Source organism: Hylobates moloch, unplaced genomic scaffold (assembly GCF_009828535.3).
Source record: "Hylobates moloch isolate HMO894 unplaced genomic scaffold, HMol_V3 SCAFFOLD_22, whole genome shotgun sequence".
Lineage (NCBI taxonomy): Eukaryota > Metazoa > Chordata > Mammalia > Primates > Hylobatidae > Hylobates > Hylobates moloch.
This window is the reverse complement of record NW_026652297.1, coordinates 325,723-349,930: the sequence shown is the minus strand read 5'-3', so window position 1 is coordinate 349,930 and position 24,208 is coordinate 325,723. Positions and strand designations below refer to the sequence as shown.

Below are 24,208 nucleotides of genomic sequence, written 5' to 3'. Positions count from 1 at the left end.
AATATATATTAGCTGTATTTTACTCCCAATTCCAGTTATTTGGCTTAGCTACTAAAATACTGAAAACTTTCCTAAAATACCTGATATGGAAGTTAGTTGTTAAAAATCAATAAGCAAACAGAAATCAATTTTAAGATGCTCTTTAGAAAATGCTGCTTAATCTAAGAGATGTCTAAGATGATAAGTGAAAAATAAGACCCAAGATACTAGATGAAGAAAATGAACTCCCCCAAGGCCCAGTGTGAGGTCTAATTTGGGTTTGCTAGTGAATCTATTTTTTTTATCCGAACATCTCCTTGAAATGGCAAGAATTTCTCCTTGTTCAAAGATGACTTTCTTCATTTCTTCTATCATGGTGGCCCTTCCAAAAAATGAGAATAAAATGTTTTTTAATACAGATGGTCCCCAACTTATGATGGCTCAACTTACAATTTTTCAGCTTTACATTCTGCAAAAAAAGCAATGCACATTCAGTAGAAACCACACTTTGAATACCCATACAACCATCCTGTTTTTCACTTTCAGTATAGTATTCAATAAATTACATGAGATATTCAATACTTTATTATAAAATGGGCTTTGTGTTACATGATTTTGGCCAACTGTAGGCGAATGTAAGTGTTCAGAGCATGTTTAAGGTAGGCTAGGCTAAGATGTGATGTTCAGTAGGTTATGTATATTAAATGCTTTTTTTTACTTACAGCAGTTTCAACTTACAATGGGTTTATTGGGACATAACCCCATCATAAGTCAAGGAGCATCTGTATTATACTGAAATTAGTTGTTGAACATTGGCTTTATTTTCCATATCATTAGCTAAAAAGGAGTTCGTATTAATGTATTTGAAGAAGTTAGTGTTTAAGTTACTAAAATGACTCTGAAAGAATAGTTAATGGTATCTTCAAAACAGCTGTCTGTAAACATAAGCGTGATATCCTGATTAACTCCTCTGAGAAACTGAGTTACCCTGGGGGTATCCCACTCAGACAAAGGTCACTACTGCTTCCCTGGCATTAGAATTGGCTCAGGTTTTTCACTCCCTATTGGGAAAATAAGCACTTGCAACTGAGAAGGTTTAAGGTTTCTTCATTGAGATATTCAGCAGTTCTAAGAAAGAGAATTGGAAAAAGTGGAACTATTTGTAAAATAGAGATTTCACTCAGTCAAAGTCACAAATAACTGCCAAATTTCTGAAACCTCTGTTTACTACCCTTTGGTTAGGATCCAGTCCACAGTGGACTTTTTTGAGAATAGTTATTATCTAAGTGACAAAAGAAAGGATTGAGAGTAGCCTTAGAACTTATATTCTTAATAAATTAAAAAGCCACTCAGTTGAAAACAATATGAGTGGCCCAGATGTATGCATATAGGGTAACACCTGGTAAATCTTTAACTCTCTGATAAGACAACTTTTCAATTAAAGAAAAAGTTCAAAGTGTGCTGTTGCCTTCTACCAAAATTCCTATTACATTCTATGTTAGTTATTTGTTAGCTTATGACATCTAATGATGATCTCGTAATTACAATTTTATTGGCCACACTGCCATAGCCTTTACGCATTATAATTCTCAGGCTGGGCCAGACTCAGTGGCTCACACCTGTAATCCCAGCACTTCAGGAGGCCAGGGTGGGCACATCACTTGAGGTCAGGAATTTGAGACCAGCTTGGCCAACATAGTGAAACCCCATCTCTACTAAAAATACAAAAATTAGCCGGGCGTGGTGTTGCATGCCTGTAATACCAGCTACTTGGGAGGCTGAGGCAGGAGAATCACTTGAACCCAGGAGGCGGAGGTTGTAGTGAGCCGAGATCACGTCGCTGCACACCAGCCTGGGCGACAGAGTGAGACTCTGTCTCAAAAATAAATAAATAAATAAATAAATAAATAACAGGCTGTTAGCCAAGATCTTGTAATTATTTATTACAGAATACAGATATTTCATGATTGACAGGTACTAAAAGTTCTGTCCTCTGAATAACAGTATAGGCTCTTTTCTTTTTTTTTTGTTTTTCTTAGAGATAGTCTCATTCTGCTGCCCAGGTTGAAGTGCAATGGCATGATCTCGGCTCACCTCAACCTCCACCTCCCAGGTTCAAACGATTCTCATGCCTCAGCCTCCCAAGTAGCTGGGATTACAGGCCTGCACCACCACACTTGGTTAATTTTTGTATTTTTTATTAGAGACGGCATTTCACCATGTTGGCCAGGCTGGTCTCGAGCTCCTGGCCTCAAGTGATCCACCTACCTCAGCCTCCCAGATGCTAGGATTACAGGCATGAGCCACTGCACCTGGCCAGTATAGCCTCTTTTCATAAGATGACTGATGTATGTGGAACTGCCCCCGTTTGTGAGTTGTGCTTTTCCTTCAAGTTATTCCAAGCATATCACAACGGTTTTTTTTTAATCAGCCATTGATTATTTATTGGCAAGCAAAGTAGATATTTAGAATTTTTTAATGTTTGCTTTTTTAAGGAGATAGATTTTTTTTAAAACTGTCCTTCCCATGCTAGTCTTTTGGTTTCCTACAAATCACGTTTTCTTTCACTTGTCCTGTGAGAAGTCAAAGGAAAATTAGTAGGAAAGGGATATGTTCATGTGTGGGTTTTCAAAAAGCAGATTGACTCAGATCTAAAGTACGGGACTAAGGCAGTATTCCTGGTTTCTAGTTACAATTTTTTCAGCTACTCTGAAATTAATCAGTTTTCCCTTATTTATGTCTCAGCTTCTCCTCATTTAGTCTGAGACACTGTTAGAAAGTCCTGGGAATTTTCCAAGGGTGCTCAACATATTTAATCTGATCTTACTAATTTTATGTTTTTATTTTAGCCATGTGGTGAGAAAATTGATTGAGTATCATTTATTTTTTTGTTTGGGTTTTTTTTTTCCTTAGCTCCGAGTCTTCAAATTGGCCAAATCCTGGCCCACCCTGAACATGCTCATCAAGATCATTGGAAATTCAGTGGGTGCCCTGGGCAACCTGACACTGGTGCTGGCCATTATTGTCTTCATCTTTGCCGTGGTGGGGATGCAACTCTTTGGAAAAAGCTACAAAGAGTGTGTCTGCAAGATCAACCAGGACTGTGAACTCCCTCGCTGGCATATGCATGACTTTTTCCATTCCTTCCTCATTGTCTTTCGAGTGTTGTGCGGGGAGTGGATTGAGACCATGTGGGACTGCATGGAAGTGGCAGGCCAGGCCATGTGCCTCATTGTCTTTATGATGGTCATGGTGATTGGCAACTTGGTGGTTAGTACTAATTTGTAGATATTTTCGTTCTACACCCTGAATATTCTACCCTTGGCCCGGAAGCCCAAGTCCTTCTACTGCTTAGTGCTTCTACTACCCGTCATGTTTGTTGATTTTTATTCTTTCCTGGCCCAGAAACCCTAAGGTACAAATGAAGGAGAGGAGACAGATACTTACAGAGTGCCTGCTTAGTCATGACCCCCACAACTTGTCAACCCTTTTCCTAGAGTTAGGAAAGCAAACTCAGCAAAATTAAGTGACTTTCCCAAATAAATATAGAGCTTATATTTGAACCTAGACTTCAAAGTCTGTGCCCGTTCGCCTACAGAAGCCTTCCTTTTTCTTAATCACAATTTCTCATCTTTGGTGCTATTGACATCTTGGGCTGAATAATTCTTTGTTGTGGACTGTCCTGTGCATTGTAGGATTCGGCAGCATCCCTCCTGGCCTCTACCCACTAGATACCAGTAGCATCCTCAGAGCTGTGACAACCAAAAATGTCTCCAGACATTGCCAGATGTCCCCGGGGGGCAAAATTGCCCTCCATTGAGAGCCACTGCTCTAAACCGTCTTAGAGTTTTATTTAATTTATATAAATGACAAATCACTTTATTGCTTTACTTTGATCTGTCCACCTGCTCTCTTCTACCTCTGTCTTTAGAAGAGTCACCAACAGATCTTAACACCTTGTTTCTTAAAGTGTGATCTGAGGACTAGCAGCAACAAGATCACTTGAGAGTGTGTTAGAAATGCAGAATTCTAGGCCCCAAATCAGAACTACTGAATCAGAATCTACATTTTTAACAAGATCCTTGTGTGACTCAAAAGTACAAAAATTTGAGAAAGGACTATCTTACAGATCAGGCCCCTAATCCCACCTGCAAGTGTAGGGCAAAGAGAACTGGAAGAAGACAAGCTTATCTGTCCCTTACACGCTCATCCACATGAGTTCTCTTCCTTTTTCTGCCATAGAGAAGCATGACAGTAAAAGGCTCCTACTCATCAGCCTCCAAACCAGCTACAGCTATTCTGTTCTTCCATTTGACCTACAAAAAAATCGCTACTGTAATGTTTAATTTCTTCTGTTCTCCACTTCCAGCCACCTTTCCCTCAGTCCTAATCCCTCTAGTCTTCTCACTACTTCAGTGACTGTAACAATGGCTTCCCGGTATGTAGCATGATCAACATTCCCAAGCCCTGACTTTGCCAGGCTTTCTTCACTCTCCGTTCTTATTTGTCTCAAAGACATCTCCCCATGGCTGTCTCCAGATACCTGAGCACTTGACAAAAATTAGCTGTTACCACTACCCCCTGATGACACTTTTCAGGTTCCCCTTTGCTCAGTAGTCCTTCTGCCCATCTAGTTTCTAGGAACCTATAACTTTGGAGTATTTTCTGTCTCTTTTCTTTCCACTCCCAGCAAATATCTGATGTGTCTTAAATGCATCTTTCTTCATAGTATTTCTGTGGATATCTTTCTTCATAGTATCTAAGATCTGCCCCTTCCTTTGCATTTCTATAATTCATTCAGTACTTTATAAAAACGTGGTCTCAAGACCACCTGCATCATAATTACACAAATTTCACTCACAAAAAAAGGCCAAGTCCCAGGCTCTATACCAAGTCTACTGAATCCAGATATCTTTAGAGTAGGCTAAGGAAATATTTTTAACAAACATCCACACCCCTCACTCCCTGAGATTCTAATGCATGCTAAGATTTGGGATTTCTGTAGCCTAATCCAGACCCTTATCAATGCATGCATGTAACAGCCTCCTAACTTCTGCCCTTCCCCTCTGTATGTAGTTAGTCTGAATGACTTTTTCAAATCTCCGTCATCATCTGTGACTCCTTTACTCAAGAACCAGTAGTGGATCTAATTAAATAAAATTCAGATCCCTCAGCCTGGCCTTCAAAGCCCTCTCCAACTCACCCGCATTTTACCAACCATATTCCTTTTTAACTCTACAAATGGTGCAGATAATCCAAACACTTATAGTTCATTTATTGTTTCCACCCTCCCACTCTGCACATGACTGTTATCTCCTCCTAAAATGTATGCCTTACTCTTCTTCCCAAGTATGACAAAGTAAGGACCAAGTGTAAATCAAGAAGTGAGCACCTCTCCCACTCCTAAAAAGTAAGTCTTAATAAAAATAAATTAATTAATCTTAATGTTCAATGTAGTAAAATAGGAGATTAAAACAAAAATAAATAAACTTGTATCTGATGGCTTGCCATTTGGCTATGCAAAAGAATATAAAAGTCACCATCACTGTCTTGCTAAAGCAATTTTATTTTTATAAATGTTAGAAAAACAAAATTTGTTCTTAAAATATGATGACATGAAGTGTGTTTCAGTTCTACCTTCTTGGTTTTTTTGTGTGAAAGGATGGCACTTCAAGCCTAATTTTTTTTTCTGATGTGGGTCCTCTAAGAACTCTGCTCATGAATACGTGGCATCTATGCACTTTGTGACGCTCCCCAATAATGTATATTCACCTTTTTATTTTGGGGAAATGTCCTTCCAAAATGGATACAGCCTTCGTTTTTTCTGATTATAAGAGAAGTAATATATTTTCGGGTACATATATATGTATGTAAAACTATAAAAGACCCAAGAAAAGAGGTGCTAAACTCCTTGTATTACAACCAAAACCAAACACATTCCCACCTGGTAACATGAGCATTAAAATACTACGTGGGCCAAACACAACACAACAGAGCCTCTTTGAGTCTGTCACGTGAAGTCCGTTGGCTTCCAGTTTGCAACCCTGAGTTCGGTGGATAACTTTTCTACATTTGTTCCTTTTTTCCAATGCTACTGGCATAGGTGCTGAACCTGTTTCTGGCCTTGCTCCTGAGCTCCTTCAGTGCAGACAACCTGGCTGCCACAGATGACGACGGGGAAATGAACAACCTCCAGATCTCAGTGATCCGTATCAAGAAGGGTGTGGCCTGGACCAAACTAAAGGTGCACGCCTTCATGCAGGCCCACTTTAAGCAGCGTGAGGCCGATGAGGTGAAGCCTCTGGATGAGTTGTATGAAAAGAAGGCCAACTGTATCGCCAATCACACCGGTGCAGACATCCACCGGAATGGCGACTTCCAGAAGAATGGCAATGGCACAACCAGCGGCATTGGCAGCAGCGTGGAGAAGTACATCATTGATGAGGACCACATGTCCTTCATCAACAACCCCAACTTGACTGTGCGGGTACCCATTGCTGTGGGCGAGTCTGACTTTGAGAACCTCAACACAGAGGATGTTAGCAGCGAGTCGGATCCTGAAGGCAGCAAAGATGTAAGGTCCCAGCCTAGAAACAGCCTTGATCCTGTGTGAGAACAAACAGGGTGCTCTCAGCCTTGGGGACTGGTTCAGCTATGGGCTTGGTAGAGAGATTCTGGAATAACCAATTTACTTGGAGAACTAATTCCACCCTCCCAGTATCATTCTAGGCCTTTCCTAAGTGAGGTGGAATCCTAAGATGATCCTGGACCCACCTCTGTCACTTCTGGATCATCTGGGTCAGAGGCTGGGATAAGCCCTCGAGTACTTCCCTGTCATTCATCTGAGTTATAGCCCTGAAACCAACCTATAGCTGCATTTAGCTTTGGGTGGGTCATTGTCGTCCGTGGGTAGGTTTTGATGTTATATCCCATCTGGACAGAAGTTTTGAGGGCCCGTGGATATGCTTTGCTTATCGCGAGTTGTAGTAAGAATTCTAGAGAAGAGTCAGAGCTGGCGCCTCATCCCCACTAGAGGCAGAGTTCTCAGTGTGGAGTGGGCATGTTGCCGCAGAGCTGCCTGATCTCCCTTTTCCTTGCGTGTCTAGAAACTAGATGACACCAGCTCCTCTGAAGGAAGTACCATTGATATCAAACCAGAAGTAGAAGAGGTCCCTGTGGAACAGCCTGAGGAATACTTGGATCCAGATGCCTGCTTCACAGAAGGTGAAAGGGGATGAGGAGGGGATGGGCTTGGGATACTCATGTTGCTCACAGACACAGTTGTGCCAGGGCTAGTGGTGGGCGAGGGGCAGCTCAGTGGCTATTTTCAAGAACTTTGCTCCCCACCCCACCATTTTGAAGGAAACTTAGATTTTTCCCCTATTTGTATCTGACGAGTATATAACAAGTTTCTATTCTCACACTTTTCATTGTCCATTTTCTCTTGGCATCAGCCCGAAAATTTCCATTAGAATGTCCTGTTCTGTCATGGCTGTGCCTGCCTCCTGACTACCCTTTTCTGCTCCCTCTCGCTGTTTCTTACCTTAGGAGGACATCTTCTTGACTCCAGAGGGCCTTGCCCCATTAGCCTTTGCAGCATAGCCCCAGCCCTGCCACCCTCTCCATTTCTGAATCAGACATTCTGATTCAGCCACTGTCCTCCTGGCTGTGTGGTGGGGCAGCACCTGGCAGGGCCTGGGAGATGGAGGAGAGGGCAGGTCTGGGCGGGGCACGTTTCCACGGTCTGACCTGCCTCTCCCGCTGGTGCCAGGTTGTGTCCAGCGGTTCAAGTGCTGCCAGGTCAACATCGAGGAAGGGCTAGGCAAGTCCTGGTGGATCCTGAGGAAAACCTGCTTCCTCATCGTGGAGCACAACTGGTTTGAGACCTTCATCATCTTCATGATTCTGCTGAGCAGTGGCGCCCTGGTGAGGTCCAGGGGAGAGTGTGAGGAGGGATTGGCTGGGGAAGGGTGTAGAGAAGCCAGTGGGAAAAGGCTGAGGCCAAAGCCCAGTGGCTCTGAAAACAGATGGGCTGTGGTCCCGAGAATGATGATCTGTTAAAGTGCTTTAGGCTGCTACTTTGAGCCTGTGGGATTAGAATCTATACTTGCTCACACTGTGATCCTCTTAGCACTATTCCTCTCATGTGTCCCCACTGCCTGGTTTGCCCCATCCTTAGCAGCCCCTAAAATGAACTTTCCCTCTCTTACCTAATGCCCCAAATCTCTTGATTCTTTGCTTTTCGGTTACCCAGGATGGGAGGGAGGTGTTATTCCTCCACTCACTGTCCCTTCACAGCCTACTGGATTTAGAGAACACGTGGCATTAGCAAATGTTTAGAGTCAGATCTCTGGTACAAAGGTTATTTATATTCACATTGTCCTAAGTGCTTATTAATCAGTGAAACATACAAGTCCTGAACACACAGGCCCCTCCACTGCTGAGACTAATTATCTTGGCATTTGCTTTTATTTTTAGCTGGGTTATAACTGAGGAGACCTGGACAGGGTGTGGTGTGAGGGAGCTGCTTGCTGGTTGAATAGTTTTGAGGACAGCAGGGACCAGAGACAGTACACACTTTCCTTAAGGGAAAGGTGCAGAATGCATAATGTTGAAGTGTATTTAAAGAAGGTGGGCACATTCATGTAGGTGTGGAATCAAAGCTTGATCTGGAAGCAAAAAAAAACATAACAAGGGAGAAACCCCCAATTCAGTGTTAAAGATTTTGACAGTGACTTGGGAAGTTTCACTGATTTGTGAGGCAGGAGAATAAGAAAAGCTGAGAGAGGCAGCAGTGCGTATTAAAGACAAGCCCAAGGGTGAAGAAGACAGCTTTCATGAAAGGGACCATGGGAAGTGAGGGGAAGGTTTACACAGGAAGGTGTCAGGATTAAAGTAGGAGGCAAAAAAGATGGCTTGGTAGCCACTGATCTGAGTGAAGGGGAGCCAGACTGCCCCGCCTGCCCCTGGGCCATTTGTTGCATCAACGAGCATTCACACAACACTTCCTGAGGTGCCTCCGAGGCCCCCGAGATGACAGCATGGTCTCTGCCCTTAAGAAAAGAGAGGATCAGACTAAGCCGAGTGATTGGAGAAAGGCGTTTTATTATTGTTCTCATTGTTATTCTTCAAATCTAGTAAACAAAAATCTAAACAGTATGACCCATTGTTTGGCTCTTCTCTTTCCCATCTCTACAAAAAAGAATAAAGCAGTAGTGAACTAAAGGTTTTGAACTTTCTTTACTGCTCACCTTTAACAGTTTTTATTTGTCTTAATGATTAGGCAAAGGATATTTGGTTCAGTACCTGCAGACCCTGTGCAACAGTAGGCATGAGATTTAAGAATAACAAAGTGGCCAGGTGCAGTGGCTCACGCCTTAATCCCAGCACTTTAGGAGGCCAAGACGTGCGGATCACCTGAGGTTGGGAGTTCGAGACCAGCCAGACCAATATGGAGAAACCATGTCTCTACTAAAAATACAAAATTAGCTGGGCATGGTGTTGCATGCCTGTAATCCCAGCTACTCGGGAGGCTGAGGCAGGAGAATTGCTTGAACCTGGGAAGCGGAGGTTGCAGTGTGCCGAGATTGTACCATTGCACTCCAGCCTGGGCAACAAGAGCGAAACTCCATCTCAAAAAAAAAAAAAAGAAAAGAATAACAAAATGAAGCCACAGCTAAAATGTCCAAGAAGAAACTAGAACGTGGTTACAATGGGACTAAAGAGAGTGGGGATTAGGGCCCTCAGTGACATGAGATCAGTCTTGGGCATCTCAAATACCTTGAATTATAGAAGGGATTTCTAACAGATGGGTTTAAGGGGAAACCTGACATGGAAGCTGTTGCCTTTTTGATTGAGCAAAGGGGATTTATTTGCACTGAGACCCTGAGTAGGACTGTGGAACCCATGACCCCTGTCCCCCCACTGCCTGTTGATGAAAGTGGAGCTGGGCGCGGTGGCTAACGCCTGTAATCCCAGCACTTTGGGAGGCTGAGGCGGGCGAATCACGAGGTCAGGAGATCGAGACCATCCTGGCTAACATGGTGAAACCCCGTCTCTACTAAAAATACAAAAAAATTAGCCGGGTGTGGTGGCGGGCGCCTGTAGTCCCAACTACGTGGGAGGCTGAGGCAGGAGAATGGCGTGAACCCAGGAGGCAGAGGTTGCAGTGAGCCTAGATCACACCACTGCACTCCAGCCTGGGCAACTGAGCAAGACTCTGTCTCCAAAAAAAAAAAAGAAAGTGGAGCACCTGATACCCATGTGCCTCCATTTTGGAAGGTGAGGCTGCAGACAACCCAATTCTATTCTCCCGGAGCTGTTCAGAGCAGGCGCTTCCCATTGTATCACAGAGGACTTCCTCCCACCTCCACAGGTTGTCCTGTGCTTTAGGAATTCCCTCCCCTTGGCACCATACCTGTGTGGTCCACCACTCTGCAGATGGGAATGCTCACACCACCGTATAAGGGATTATCCCATTCATGAATGCCAAAGAAATAGTGATAAGATTTTCTTCACCTGAGTATCTCCCACCCATATGACCCTCCACCCATACTGTGGTGTCAAGGGACTAAAAGGAGGAAAGATTTTGTCATGTCTTTTATATATAGTGTTGGTGAGGATGTGGAGAAATTGGAACACTCATATGCTTCTGGTAGGAATGTGAAATGATGCAACCACTTTGGAAAACAGTTTGGCAGTTCCTCAAAAAATCAGACAGTTCCATTCCTGGACATATGCCCTAGAGAATAAAAACATGTCTACATAAAAACCCATACACAGATGTTCACAGCAGCATTGTTCACAATAGAAACAACACACATGTCCATCAGCTGATGAAGGATAAACAAAATGTGGTATATCCATATATTGGACTATTACTCAGCCGTAAGAAGGAAAATCTAGAGAGAGAAAGTAGGTGAGTGGTTGCGTAGGGCTAGGGGGTTGGGGGTTTAGGGGGTGATTGCTAAAGGGTGTGGGGGTTCTTTTGGAGGTAATGAAAATGTCCTAAAATTGATTGTGGTGATGGAAGCACAACTCTGAATATACTAAAAGGCATTTTAAATGGCTGAATTTTATGATTCGTGGATTGTATCTCAATAAACCTGTTAAAAAATAAAAAGCCTGTGTAGTGGGGGAGTAAAGCGAAGGAGACAGGGAGCTGATGATAGGCCAGCCCACGTGGGAGGGCTCCCTGAGGATAGCAGTGCTCCCTGTGGCCTGCTTGCCTTTAGGCACTGTCATAGGCAGCTGCTGCCTCTCTTTTAGGCCTTCGAGGACATCTACATTGAGCAGAGAAAGACCATCCGCACCATCCTGGAATATGCTGACAAAGTCTTCACCTATATCTTCATCCTGGAGATGTTGCTCAAGTGGACAGCCTATGGCTTCGTCAAGTTCTTCACCAATGCCTGGTGTTGGCTGGACTTCCTCATTGTGGCTGTAGGTGTCTTGCTTTTTGTTTCCCACCCCTTCCAGCAGGAACACAGAAACAGGGGTCTGTCTTTTTCTGATGGCAGTAGCTGCCCTGGGCCCAGGTTATAGATCAAGATGTAGATGTAGGTGTGGGTAAAGTTCCTTTCATAGCACTCAGATCTTCATTTTAGGGAGGGGAACTCTGAAGTCCCTGCGTTTGCTCCAGGGGAACTAACCAACCAACTCTTAAGTCTGGTGGGTTTGGCTTAACTTAGATTCAGAGATTAGGAGAAGTGGAATCACTGATCTTAAAGGCCCTTGTTACTAGGCTGGGGACAGGAACGTTCTTGCCCCAGGCCAGCAAGATGTCCTCTTTTTGTGGCTGGGAGAAGGGGTGAGAGAATGAAATGGGGGCTGCTGGGACGAAGGTGGTAGTGGGATCTCTGTGGTCTCTCCTGCTGACCATTCCCATGAACACTTCCATCCAACTCAAGTCTTGATACCAGACTCATCCAAACAAGTCAGTTTATTAAGCGAGGGGAGTTCATACTGAAATAAAGTCCCCCCTTCTTCCCACACGTTGCCATTCTACAGTGATCATGAAACTTGAGAAATCCTTTTTTCCTCCAGGTTCCAGGACTATCTCCGAGGTTTGCTGGCCATGACCTCCTGTGTTTTTTCCAGGTTGGAAGTGACATCCTCTCTAACTCTTTCTCACCCCACCATCACTTGTCCCTTGTCAGCTTTACTAAGGATGATGACTGTTCTCTTATTCTATGTAATAACTAAAGCTTCTTTCTTTCAGCCAAATCAGCATTTTAAAGAAAGGATGAATGGGATTTGTAGGACCAGGGCCTGTGGAAAATTTACTTCCTTCTGAGGGCTGTGAAGTGCCAAGAAAGTAGAACGGTGGAGACTAGACTGGTCATGTAGAATGCAGGTTTCATTGGCTGCATGGTGAACTACCTGTAGAGTAGTACCTCTGGGATCCAGGATAGAGCAGCATAGAAATGTCTCCGATGGCAGGTGCCCAACACTGAGCCATGATTTCTGCTCTATAAATGGATTTCTTTTCCAATACATTGTCTGCAATTTCCATGGTTAATGACCCCCTGCCCAGAACTGTCACTGTGCCCTCAGTTGCATCCCCATTTCAAAAAGCCAGCCTTTGGGAAATGCCTAAATGAGGTGAGGAGCCCAGCCCTAGAGGGTACCAGTGTGAGACCCTCGCAGCGAGAGATGTTAGCACTCTCTCCAGTAACTGTTGATACCATCCTGTGGTGGAAGGACCTGTACCTCCCACAGACAGAAAGCTGGAACTCTAAGACTTAAAGAATGGGCTTGAGATGAGACCCAGAGAGCCAAAGTGAGACTGGGCCAGTTCTCTTTCTAGAGAAAGGGGAAGTGCCATGGAGTCTTCATTTCACAGTAGCTCCTCAGGACTACCTGGCGTCAGGCGGGACACCTGAACTCAAACTGGTACTCCCAGCTGCCTGGGGAGGCTGTGATTTGAAACAGAGCTTCCCCACCGTGACCTACCCTCACCAGAACACGTTCTTCTCTTTCCCCTAGGGTGAGCTACCCAGAATTTGAGGATGTTGATCGGGTATCCCACATGCCCCTGCTAAACAAATAAGCTGCTAAAGCACTAACAGTCCTACACATTAGCATTTATTTATTTTTTGAGATGAGGTCTTACTTTGTCACCCAGCCTCGAGTGCAGTGGCACCATCTCTGCTCACTGCAGCCTCTGCCTCCTGGGCTCACACAATCCTCACATGTCAGCCTCCCGAGTAGCTGGGGCTGCAGGCACACACCACCATGCCTGGCTAATTTTTGTATCTTGGGTAGAGATGGAGTTTCACCATGTTGCCCAGGCTGGTCTAGAACTCCTTGGCCTCCCAAAGTGTTGGGTTTCCAGACATGAGCCACTGTGCCCAGCCAGCATTTATTTCACAAACGTTTTTATGACTTTTTATACGAGGTGGAAGGGGGTAAAGAGCATGGGACAGGCATGCAGCCAACTGACACTAATTCATCAGTTCCTCTAGCTTTTGGGGGTTGCTTGATCATTCCATTACAGTGGTGCCCAACTGGCTCCTGTGAAGACCTCTGTGCCAGTTATTAGTAAGTAATATAGTTGAATGCCATTATCTGTGTAGAACTGCTCCAGAAGCAATAAGGAGAAATAGAGGTTATCCTTGTTGCAAGCATGTTCCCAGCCCCTGGGGAGCTTACACTAGCTTCCATAGCAACTATGGCCTGATTCCAGGCTTGTGCTAGGTCGGGGGACATTCCCAGGCCATCACAGTGGCTCCAATCGCTGCCACTTTTGAGTTGTGGATGTAGTCTTGGCCTGTCACCTGAACAGCTGGAACTGCTGGACTTTTTGGTGTCCATTTCAGTAAAGTGTCTGGTTTCTTTGGCATTTTAGAACATCCAGAAGGTTAGGTCCTAACTTAACACCATCCACTGGTGACTTGATGTCTGAGTCTGTTACTCATCGCATTTGTTTTCCTAATTGATTTTCGTTCTTCCTTGTTGCCCCTTAAAGCTGTGAGTACTTTTCAGAGTCATGGGATTATCCAGATGACTTCCAAGGTTAATTCCTTTTATTTATAAGCCGTATGAGTTCCCAAACAAGGAAAACATTCTGTTTTGCTCAGGTCCTTGGCTGCATTGGAGATTGTGTCCTGTAAAAGAATTTTGGCATCTTTTCCCCAGGACATTTATCCCACTGTATATGGAGATCAGCAAGCCTGTCGGTTCCGGAAATGGGGACTTGCAGAGACCACATGCCTCATCCTGAATTCAGACTGCTGAAAACATTCTCCGTTTGAAAATATTCACATCATTTTGGAAAAATCACCTAATGTCTTTCCCCCTTTTTTTCCAGCCTGCAACCATAGATGCCCTGAATTTATTTATTTTTTCATTTAAAAAATTTTTTTAGGTAGGTCTCACCCTGCTGCCCAGGCTGGAGTGCAGTGGCACAATCATGGCTCACTGCAGCCTCAAAGTCCTGGGCTCAAGCAGCCTTCCCACCTCAGCCTGCTGAGTAGCTGGGACTACAGACACGTGCCATGGCGCCCAGCTTGATGCCCTGAATTTGATGTCTCCTCAATTCCTTTTTTGTTGTTGTTTGTTTGGTTTTTTTAGGTTTGATTCTTTCCTTAAAGAATACTTTAAGCAATGTTAGGATTATCTCCAGGAAGGGCTTAACAGAGACTCAGAGGATTATAAGAGAGCCCTCAACTGCTAAAGAATAACCCAGATAAGACCCTTATTGATCCCCTCCTGGGCCAGATTAATCAGCTGAGTAACAGCTTATCTCTCAGCAACATTTACAGCCAGCCACTGAATTGGCCCGTAGACCTCCTCCTTCATTCTCCACACTGTGGGCTATTTGTTATCAGATAAGTCACCCATCCTGAAGAGCTGGGATCTTCTTACCTTATATGGTGCCTATAGCCACTCAAAGCTTAGTTTCTTGGAATCTTTACCTGACAAAGTTTTGTAAAATGAAGCTGACCCAGGGCACTGTTGAGTCCAGGTTACATGGTTGAGAAAGAATAGCTTCCCTTCAGATATACTTATTAAGGCCTCATGAAGAATCTGGCAACTTTCAATTCTTTTGGAGTTAAGAGTTGGCTGCACTTGGCAATAATAGGGAAGTAGATACCTCCATATAAATTCTTACTGATAATGATGGACGGATGGAGAAAAAGGGATTAGTTGGTGCTACTGTGTTCTAGATAGGGCTTTTGTGGCCCATAGTTTAGGCAGACATTGAGCTCTGGACCATCTGCCTTTCCAAGAAAATTAGGGTAGCCTAATAGGGCAACATTTACTTCCAGACTTGCTTTGGACACTGCCCAGGGCTTCAGAGAAGATAACTACACTGGTGGATTATGAGCACATGCATAGATCAAGGTTCATACCCCTTTTTATTTTTTTATTGATTTTATTATTATTATTATTTTGAGATGGAGTTTCTCTCTTGTTGCCTAGGTTGGAGTGCAATGGCACCATCACCGCTCACTGCAACCTCTGCCTCCCGGGTTCAAGCAATTCTCCTGCCTCAGCCTCCCAAGCAGCTGGGATTATAGGCGTGTGCCACCATGCCCAGTTAATTTATTTTTGTATTTTTAGTAGAAATGGGTTTCACTATGTTGGCCAGGCTAGTCTCAAATTTCTGGCCTCAAGTGATCCACCCACCTCGGCCACAACACCCGGCCATACCTGTTTTTTAAATCGAAACCTTTACACCTGTTCATCCTGACCCTTGCTAGGTCATTCACCTTCCACTTCTACCCTCTGCCAGTCATGCTGCTTGATTATAAATGTCTTCAATTTTTTAAAAATTGTGTGTGTGCAATTCACAGACACAGGATCAAAGAAGTAAAGCCCTAGGATAGAGTTAAAAAGCAGCACATGAAACTAAGTTGTAGATTGTTTCTTTTTTTTCGTCTCTAAATTTTCTTTAAAATATCATCAATTTAAGTAAGCTAAGCTGATCTGCAACTACCACTTCCCAGTAGGAAGAATTTAAGAGCTGTTGATGGAAATATCTTAACCTATCCTAGAATTTGTGTTGTAAGAAACCCAGAACCCAGCCAGGCATGGTGGCTCAAGCCTGTAATCCCAGCACTCTGGGAGGCCAAGGCAGGCGAATCACCTGAGGTCAGGAGTTTGAGACCAGCCTGGCCAACACAGTGAAACCCCATCTCTACTAAAAATACAAAATTAGCCGGGCATGGTGGCACATGCCTGTAATCCCAGCTACTCACCCAGGAGGCTGAGGCAGGGAGAATTGCTTGAACCCAGGAGGTGGAAGTTGCAGTGAGCCAAGATTGCGCCACTGCACTCCAGCCTGAGCGACACAGTGAGACTTCGTCTCAAAAAAAAAAGAAACCCAGAACCCAAACATTCTGGACTTTGACTAACTAAACGTATTTTTAGGTCTGCCCTCCCCTGAAGAATTCTGTAACTCTCAGCTCAGGCCCAGGAGGCATAAATGTAGTTAGCATGGTGTTGCGAAGGCATCGTGGTCACTGCTGTGAGAGCTCTGGTAGAACAAGGTAAGTTTGCCTCTGGCAGAGCAGGAAAGTGACCACACGTCTAAGCCTGGAGGTCTGCAGGCTTCTTCCCCCTGGTACGGCAACATATTCAACTCTGGATCGTCCAGATAGTCCTGTTGGAATGTTGTCGTGTAACCTGCCCACTGGGGACGTGACCTGTCTGTGGAGTCCGGCAGTGGAGGTCTTTAATCTTGGCTGCGGAACTGCCAGTGTAACCCTGGGCAAATTCTTGTGTACGGGTCTCAATTTCCTCATCTATCAAATTTTTTTCCAGTAATTCTTCCAGCTATTATTCTAATGATAAAAGTTATAGAAGATTGACATGGAAATGACAGACCTGAGGATAATTCATTTTGGACTGTTCTGGAAGGAAAGAATGAGAATTATAAGGAAAAGTATGGATTCAGTTGTCCAGACTCACCCAAGTTCTTGTGGCCATGGAGGGGTCCTGGTTATAGTTAAAAGTCAGAAGGGTTATTGTAGTTAAAAGTGAGAGATAGAAGGATGTATTTAAAAGACAGAGATAGAACTCACTTAAGTGAGTTCTCATGGAGCCACAGTTCTTCTTGGGAACTGCAAGTCAGCCATGGTACTTATTGAACGTTTTCATTGTTGTTAATGTCGTGACGCATCAAATTCTCAAACAAATGGTTTTTTGTCAACCAGGAGTAAGAGAGCTTGTCCCTCTTGGAAAGCCAATGGTGAATGAGCTGAGGAGGGGGCAGCTTGTGTGCAGTATGTGTATTTATCTGTATTCTTTTCCATAGGTACCATTAAATTTGTCTGGCTTAATTTAATGGGGACTTCTGGGACCTGCAGAGACTGTAAAGGGCAAGGGTAAGGCTCTTGTCGTCTGTTCAGGCTCCTCTCCTTCCAGTGGAACTTCCTCATTCTCTCCCTCTCCCGTCAGCCTCTCCCCTTTTCCAACTTGTGTGTATGTTCTACCGCCTTCTCGATTTTCTCTTCCCTCTTGTTTTTTCTTCTGCCTCTCAACCACCTTTCCTTCCAGGTCGTTTGAGTCAAGTTGAAATAGGCAGCTGGTGTTACCCACTTCCTCTACCTGGGGGGCCCAATCTGTGTCTTCAGTGCTAGGGGCTTTATTCTAACACTCTGGAACCTCTGTTTTCTTTTTTTTTTTTCTTTTTTTTTTTGTTACCTTTTTTGTTTTTGTTTTTCTCTTCTGTTTCTGTGTAGGTCTCTTTAGTCAGCCTTATAGCTAATGCCCTGGGCTACTCGGAACTAGGTGCCATAAAGTCCCTTAGGACCCTAAGAGCTTTGAGACCCTTAAGAGCCTTATCACGATTTGAAGGGATGAGGGTAAGATACTAAGAGCAGCTGATCCTTCTGCATGCCAATGGAAACTGTTTAAGCATGCTAGAACTGATCACATGGTGGAAAGATCATTCAAACACGAATTCTGTGATGCAGCTGCTGATTTGATCCTCCACTCTCTTCCCCACACCTGCCCCGTGCAAAGGGGAATTGCGTTAAGCTGCCTCATCACATTAATATTGGCCCCACTCCCAACAACATGCCATCGCAGAACATGTTAACATTGGCTATTCTCATTTGGCCTGGCTTACCTGTAGCACTCGGGGTGGCTTTCTGGGCTGTTGATTTAATAGGGAGAATCACCAGGTGCAAAGAAGGGGAATTGTAACCCACAGACCCACTGAAAAGCACAGGCTTCAGGCAGGAAGAGTGCTGTGTAGGGGCATCAGCCAGGTGGGGACTGTGGCCTTGGGGTCACTGAGAAAGCAGCTGAGAATGGGCTTGAAGACATGATGGCAGTCCTGGAATTGGGGATGGAGCAGAATTTGGCATGGCCCTGGGAGAAGAAATGTTTTTCTTTCTATTCAGATTCCTCTTATTGCACCTTGTTGTTCTCAGCCCAGTCCCATACGGACTGGCAGCCTCTGTCTGATAGCAAAGCTTTTTTCCTCACCCCCAACCCCTCTGCCCATGCTGTATGGTCCCCTAACACTGTCAAAACAACAACCAGGTATGATGCTAGATGACTGAATATCAGCTAGTTCTCCTGAAATTTCTTGATCCCTCTTATTCCTGCTTTGGTGATACTCCACCCAAAACAATACAGGGTGTTGTCACCCCACCAACTTAGAAACAAGGTGCCTTCTTGGTGCCATTTTCTTGTCTCTTTTGGTTTAAACAATTGTGCGTGTGCGTGCGTGCGCATGCGCGCGTGCGCATGCGTGCACACACACACAGACACTAAAAAGTCAATTTCTTAAAATCAAAGGGGCAACTGGCTTTGGTGGTAACAGTTGTCCTGTGGTGATCAGAGAGAGGTCTGTTATACTTAACGAGACCAAGAAAACTCGCTTCAATTCAGATGTTGAATACATGCAGGAGAGCAAACCAGAGGATATATTTTTAAATGTGCAAACCTCAGAATGTAGGAATAAAAATTAAACTGTTACAATAGTCTACATGAAGCAAGACCGATTGGAAAAACTAGATACCAGGACAGTGCTGCTACATTCATTCCTCATCTGTGGTCCCTGGCTGTTACTCCATGAAGCCACCCACAGTTGCATAGGAAGATGAAAACGTAATTGGGACTTGGGAATTCTATTATGTTAATTTATCCAGACAAATGCTTTTTGCAACAAATTCGTGTTTCTTCTGTAGCACAGTCACAGTTTGGTTTACTAAATGTAAGCTTTCTGCAACTCTCCTGAAACCATCTGCAGGAAGGGCAGTTCCACTGTAGTGTAAATTTATTTTAATTTTTCCAAAAACTGGGGATTTTAAGACTTTGTCCCACAGATAAGAGAGGTTTTAGAAGGTGTGCAATAAGGTCATTGCTATGCTCAGGCTAAATTTAGGAAGAGAGTTTATTACACAAGATTCAGTGGTTTAGACAGCCACGGTGAGATTGAAAATGTGGTTAAAATGCTCTTTTCTGCTCCCTGCACCTTTGCACATTTTCCAGAGGGAGCTAATAAAATGTTTTAATAAACCATACTGGTTTTGTTATAAAGTTGATAATCCACTTTGGTGACTGAAAAACTGAGGACAAGATGCAGCCAAAAGAAGTGCACTGAAGACAGTACTTGTCCTGAGCTCCTCCGCATCCCCTTACGGTGATCCCTGATCTCCCAAAAAGAGACTGGTAATACCTGAAGAAATCCCCCCATCCCCCTACAAAAGAAATGCCCATCTGACCCATCTGACGCTTGTTACTAACTCTTTCCCTCTAGACGCTCATTACTGTCAGCCCTGTCCAGGCAGACAGAAGCAGTCCTCATGGCCGCTGAGGCCAGTTTGCTCATGAGGCAGTTCCTTGAATAACCTGGATGCAGAAGCCGTTTTCGGAGCCACACCTCTTCCCTTTAGCTGCCCCTTCTTTCTGTACCTTTCCCGGACCCTCAGTTTCCAGTCCCCTAAAAACTTTCATTTGTCAACTTGAAAGTAGTTTAGGAGCTTGGAGGTCCCGAATGAATAATCAGAACAGTCGATAATTTTATTTGAAGAGCATTACGATGTTTTATTTGAAAAGCGTCTACATCAAGATTTTTTTCGGTAAGATAATATGGGCAAGAACAAGTTTGAACCCAAAGCTGGAATTTAAAACAATAAATGTGCATTAAGGGAAGCTTTGGAATAAGAGTGCCACCTCATTTGGTTGACTCCAGCCAACTGACAGACAGTATTGACCATGGCTGGTTGGGCAGGTGAAAAGGGATCAGGGATCCATTCCTGCCCTGCGGGTTTCCTAGTCCTTCTGTGGAAGGGTAACTGCAAGAAGGAAAGATTGGATTTGGCTAAGCTTATAGTAAGTTCCCCAGTAATCAACAGAATTAGGTACACATGTTTTATTTAAATGTTATTTTTCTATGGGGCACTTTTTTTTATTCTTTGGTTTTGGTTCTTCTATATGCCAACACTTGAGAGATTACCTTTAGGATATTTTAAATAAGAAATCTTCATAAACTGAACACCATCCATGCAGATGGGCTCAACTGTCACTGTGCTGCTCCAATTACAGACTCAGAGCTTCACTTGAGAGGGAGCATATGACCCAAGCCTGTCCTGGGACACTGACTTCAGTCTCCTCTGCTTCCTCAAACCAAAGACCAGGAAAACTGAAGCACTTGTGCTATAGGCAAAGGAATACTTAATGTAGTTCTTTGCTTTTCTCTCCTCCATAGTAATCTTCATTTAAAGATTTCGTTGTGCTGTTAAATTTTTGAGGGTATATAATATTAGTGCCATGAAACATGCATGCATTTTTGTTGATTGTCAGTACATAGTTGTCCATTAAAGCCATGTTCCCTCTGCCAGATATTAAAAGCCAGCTGACAGATTTTATAGTATTTAATGAGCAACAATAATGTCCAAAACATTATAGAGAAGACAAAAATACTGTAAGAATATCCATTGGAATTTTCTCATCAATTAAATGGGATTTGTATCAATTGCCAAGTATAAACTTCCATTGATAAAAGTAACTTTTTATAGATTACTAAAACCTAGCTTTGAGTGATATTTCCATGTCTAGTTCTTAACAATAATAGATTTCATGATAATTAAAGGCAATGTAGAATAACTAGAGAGCTTGTGTAGAGAAGAGAGGATCAAATTCATTAAGTGCTACCAATGGAAATTTGAATGATCATTTATAATATATATTTAGTGTGAGAGTTCAAAATAAGAAATATGATCGTTTGCCCAGTGGTTGCTGAGAATAACAGCACAATGATCATTACATACAGAGCACAGTTAAATAGTTTCTACTTAACATATTGCAGCTTATCAGCTAATGTTCAAAGCAAGGAAGAATTATTAGTACATTTAATCAACCCTGGGCTGGGCACGGTGTCTTATGCCTGTAATCCCAGAACTTTTGGAGGCCGGGGTGGGCGGATCACTTTGAGGTCAGGAGTTCGAGACCAACCTGGCCAACATGGCAGAACTCCACCTCTACTAAAAATACAAAAGTTAGCTGGGCGCAGTAGCATGCACCTGTAGTCCCAGTTACTCGGGAGGCTGAGGCAGAAGAATCACTTGAACCCGAGAAGGGGAGGTTTCAGTGAGCCAAGGTCACACCACTGCACTCCAGCCTGGTCGACAGAGTGAGACCCTTTCTCAAAAAAAGTAAATAAAATTTAAAAATTAATCAACTCTGTTTTCTGTTTTATTCATAATACTAAGGTAAAAAGTTTTCCTCTGGTTATGATTAAAGTACATTTGCATCTTATAAAACTTTGGATTTTATAGGATTTTATATCAGAGAATAAGGCTCTGAATATTTTTGTATATTGATTCATTTGATCAAATGGATCAATATATAAAATTTTCTATATACTTTATGAGAATAAAAGTTCAAAGAGATCACTTCGTTAATTTTTCTTCCCTGCGGTAAATATTAACCCATATTTAGCTGTAACCTATAGTATGTAGGACAGGTTAGACTGGGTTGAGTAGAAGCTTAAGATCATTCTCTGCATAGTCAGAAGAGTTCCTAGAGGAAGCAGGTTCTGAATTGAGATTAAAAAGCAATATGCCTCGGTTTCAAGTCTTTGGGGCCTACTTCCTATGCCGCATTTGTAATGGTCCAACAGAAAGTCATGATCTCCCACCTAAGGTCTACTGCGAAATGCTGTCACATAGACTTGAGCTTTTGAATCTTTACATAATCTACTCCCGTATTGTTTGAGAAATTATTTTTCCATTTGTGGATCATCCTCCTTTTGCCTGTTCTTTTGCACATTTCATTGCTTTTTGGTGCTCCCGCCAAAGGGTGAGCAACTGTAGAATGAAAAGGTAAATTCAAATCTGAGTAAATGACAAATTTGGTAACATAAATAAATATGAATATCATTCTTCAAAAAACAGTGAAGGTTTTCCAGATTTCAGATATCCTGGCTTTCCTTGCTCAACATAATAAACAACAAAGTAATAAACACTTTATACTAATGGCAGAGCTGTCAGATCTAGAAGAGATTTCTTGGTCTAAGAATTAAGAAATAACTGCCTCTCAGTCTAAAGGCCTTAATATATGAATTGGAGAAACACAAAATGAATATTTTAATCTAAAAGGAAGAGTGACTCCTTAGCAGAAGAATATCATTGCATTTTTTACACAAGATAGAACAGGTAGCTGTGATCAGCCACGTGTCCTGATGAGTGACAATGCAGTCTAAGGCAAAACCAGAAGATAAGGAAAACCTGAACTCTGAATTGTGTGCTGCTCTGACTGATACTGTAAAGCAAAATCAAAGTTGAAAACAACCCAGAAACTTTGATTCCTAAGGGGTTTTTTTCTTTTGCTTTTTTTTATTCCTGAGCTTACTGTAGTCAGTGACTTTTAATAATATGCCAATTTTTTTAGTTTCAAGAGCAGTGATGATCTAACCCAAAACTCTCTTAAAAACTTTAAGTCATCCCTATTTCTAATACACTGTGATGAGTGGAGTCCAGCCCTGAAATGAGCAGAGAGACGACAGCATTAGCCTAGCAGGGAGCGACTCCGATTTAAAAGCCTACAAAGTCAGAATAAAAAGGCTGGAGAAGTATAATGAACCTGGAGTGAAGGCACATCTGTTCAGATTTTATTTTATACTGTTTGGTAGAGGGAATATAGCTTTTTTTTTCTTGAGCCTGCAAAATATGCATGCTCAGCTATTGCCTGAAATAAAATAACTGGCCTTGCGTAGTCATAAAAGAGACATTATGTACTGTTAACTGGCTCTCTATTAACCACAACGGGTAGTCCTCTGTGATTTTGAACAATTATACCTTGTTTTTCAGAGGGGGAATGTCTGTTGAAAGGCAACTAGCAAGCTGAAAGTTACTCATATTTTCCCACTGGGCATATTTTATGAATTGAGAAAGAGGGAGACTGGACTAAAATAATTTTTCAATCCCAGGCTGATGCATAGGAAAGAAGACCTAGGTCAGCTTGGCTGGGGAATTTGTGTTAGTCAAAATAAAGATGTAACTTTTTAAAACTCCTTCAGTATAGTCCTAGACTTAGAAATTTTTGGTCCTACTTGTCAGTCCATCCAGTTACTCTAATTCCAAAGGGAATGTAATGTTTCCATACAGAACAAGCCACACAATGTCATTCCCCTCCTGGAAATCAAAAAATGTGCTTGCTCTTATTTCCACCCAACACTCAGCAACCTCCCCTTCCAATGCAGGTGGTGGTGAATGCCTTGGTGGGCGCCATCCCCTCCATCATGAATGTGCTGCTGGTGTGTCTCATCTTCTGGCTGATTTTCAGCATCATGGGAGTTAACTTGTTTGCGGGAAAGTACCACTACTGCTTTAATGAGACTTCTGAAATCCGATTTGAAATTGAAGATGTCAACAATAAAACTGAATGTGAAAAGCTTATGGAGGGGAACAATACAGAGATCAGATGGAAGAACGTGAAGATCAACTTTGACAATGTTGGGGCAGGATACCTGGCCCTTCTTCAAGTAGTAAGTAATGTTTTATTTTTTGTTTTTGTTTTTTCAGTTGTGTGAAATTCAGGCAGCTAGCACAAATCCCATTTAGCTTCTTCTCAACCCTACTTCTAGAATCAGGATTATTCTCAATAAGTCCAAGAAAACAGTATTGTTCCCCAAACCAGTTTCAGAGAGACACTTTTCCTGAGTATTCTCTGACTTCCACAAGATCTCACTCAAAGGAAATCTCTCATTGTGCCCAGGAGCAGGGCTGTGCCCAGCAACAAATAAAGATTCCTGCAGTGTAGTCAA

At 43.0% G+C, this 24,208-nt stretch overlaps 1 protein-coding gene across 1 annotated transcript in view; it reads left to right on the top strand.

Moving 5' to 3' along the window:
• The window catches only part of SCN8A (sodium voltage-gated channel alpha subunit 8), a 156,138-nt gene that overhangs the window by 101,959 nt on the left and 29,971 nt on the right, over positions 1–24,208 (top strand). Inside the window, exons 15-21 of the mRNA XM_058433740.1 lie at positions 2,893–3,249; positions 6,083–6,553; positions 7,086–7,203; positions 7,751–7,905; positions 11,248–11,421; positions 17,670–17,792; positions 23,645–23,929. Of these exons, the coding sequence (XP_058289723.1) occupies positions 2,893–3,249; positions 6,083–6,553; positions 7,086–7,203; positions 7,751–7,905; positions 11,248–11,421; positions 17,670–17,792; positions 23,645–23,929 (1,683 nt within the window). The remainder of the gene's footprint in view (positions 1–2,892; positions 3,250–6,082; positions 6,554–7,085; positions 7,204–7,750; positions 7,906–11,247; positions 11,422–17,669; positions 17,793–23,644; positions 23,930–24,208) is intronic.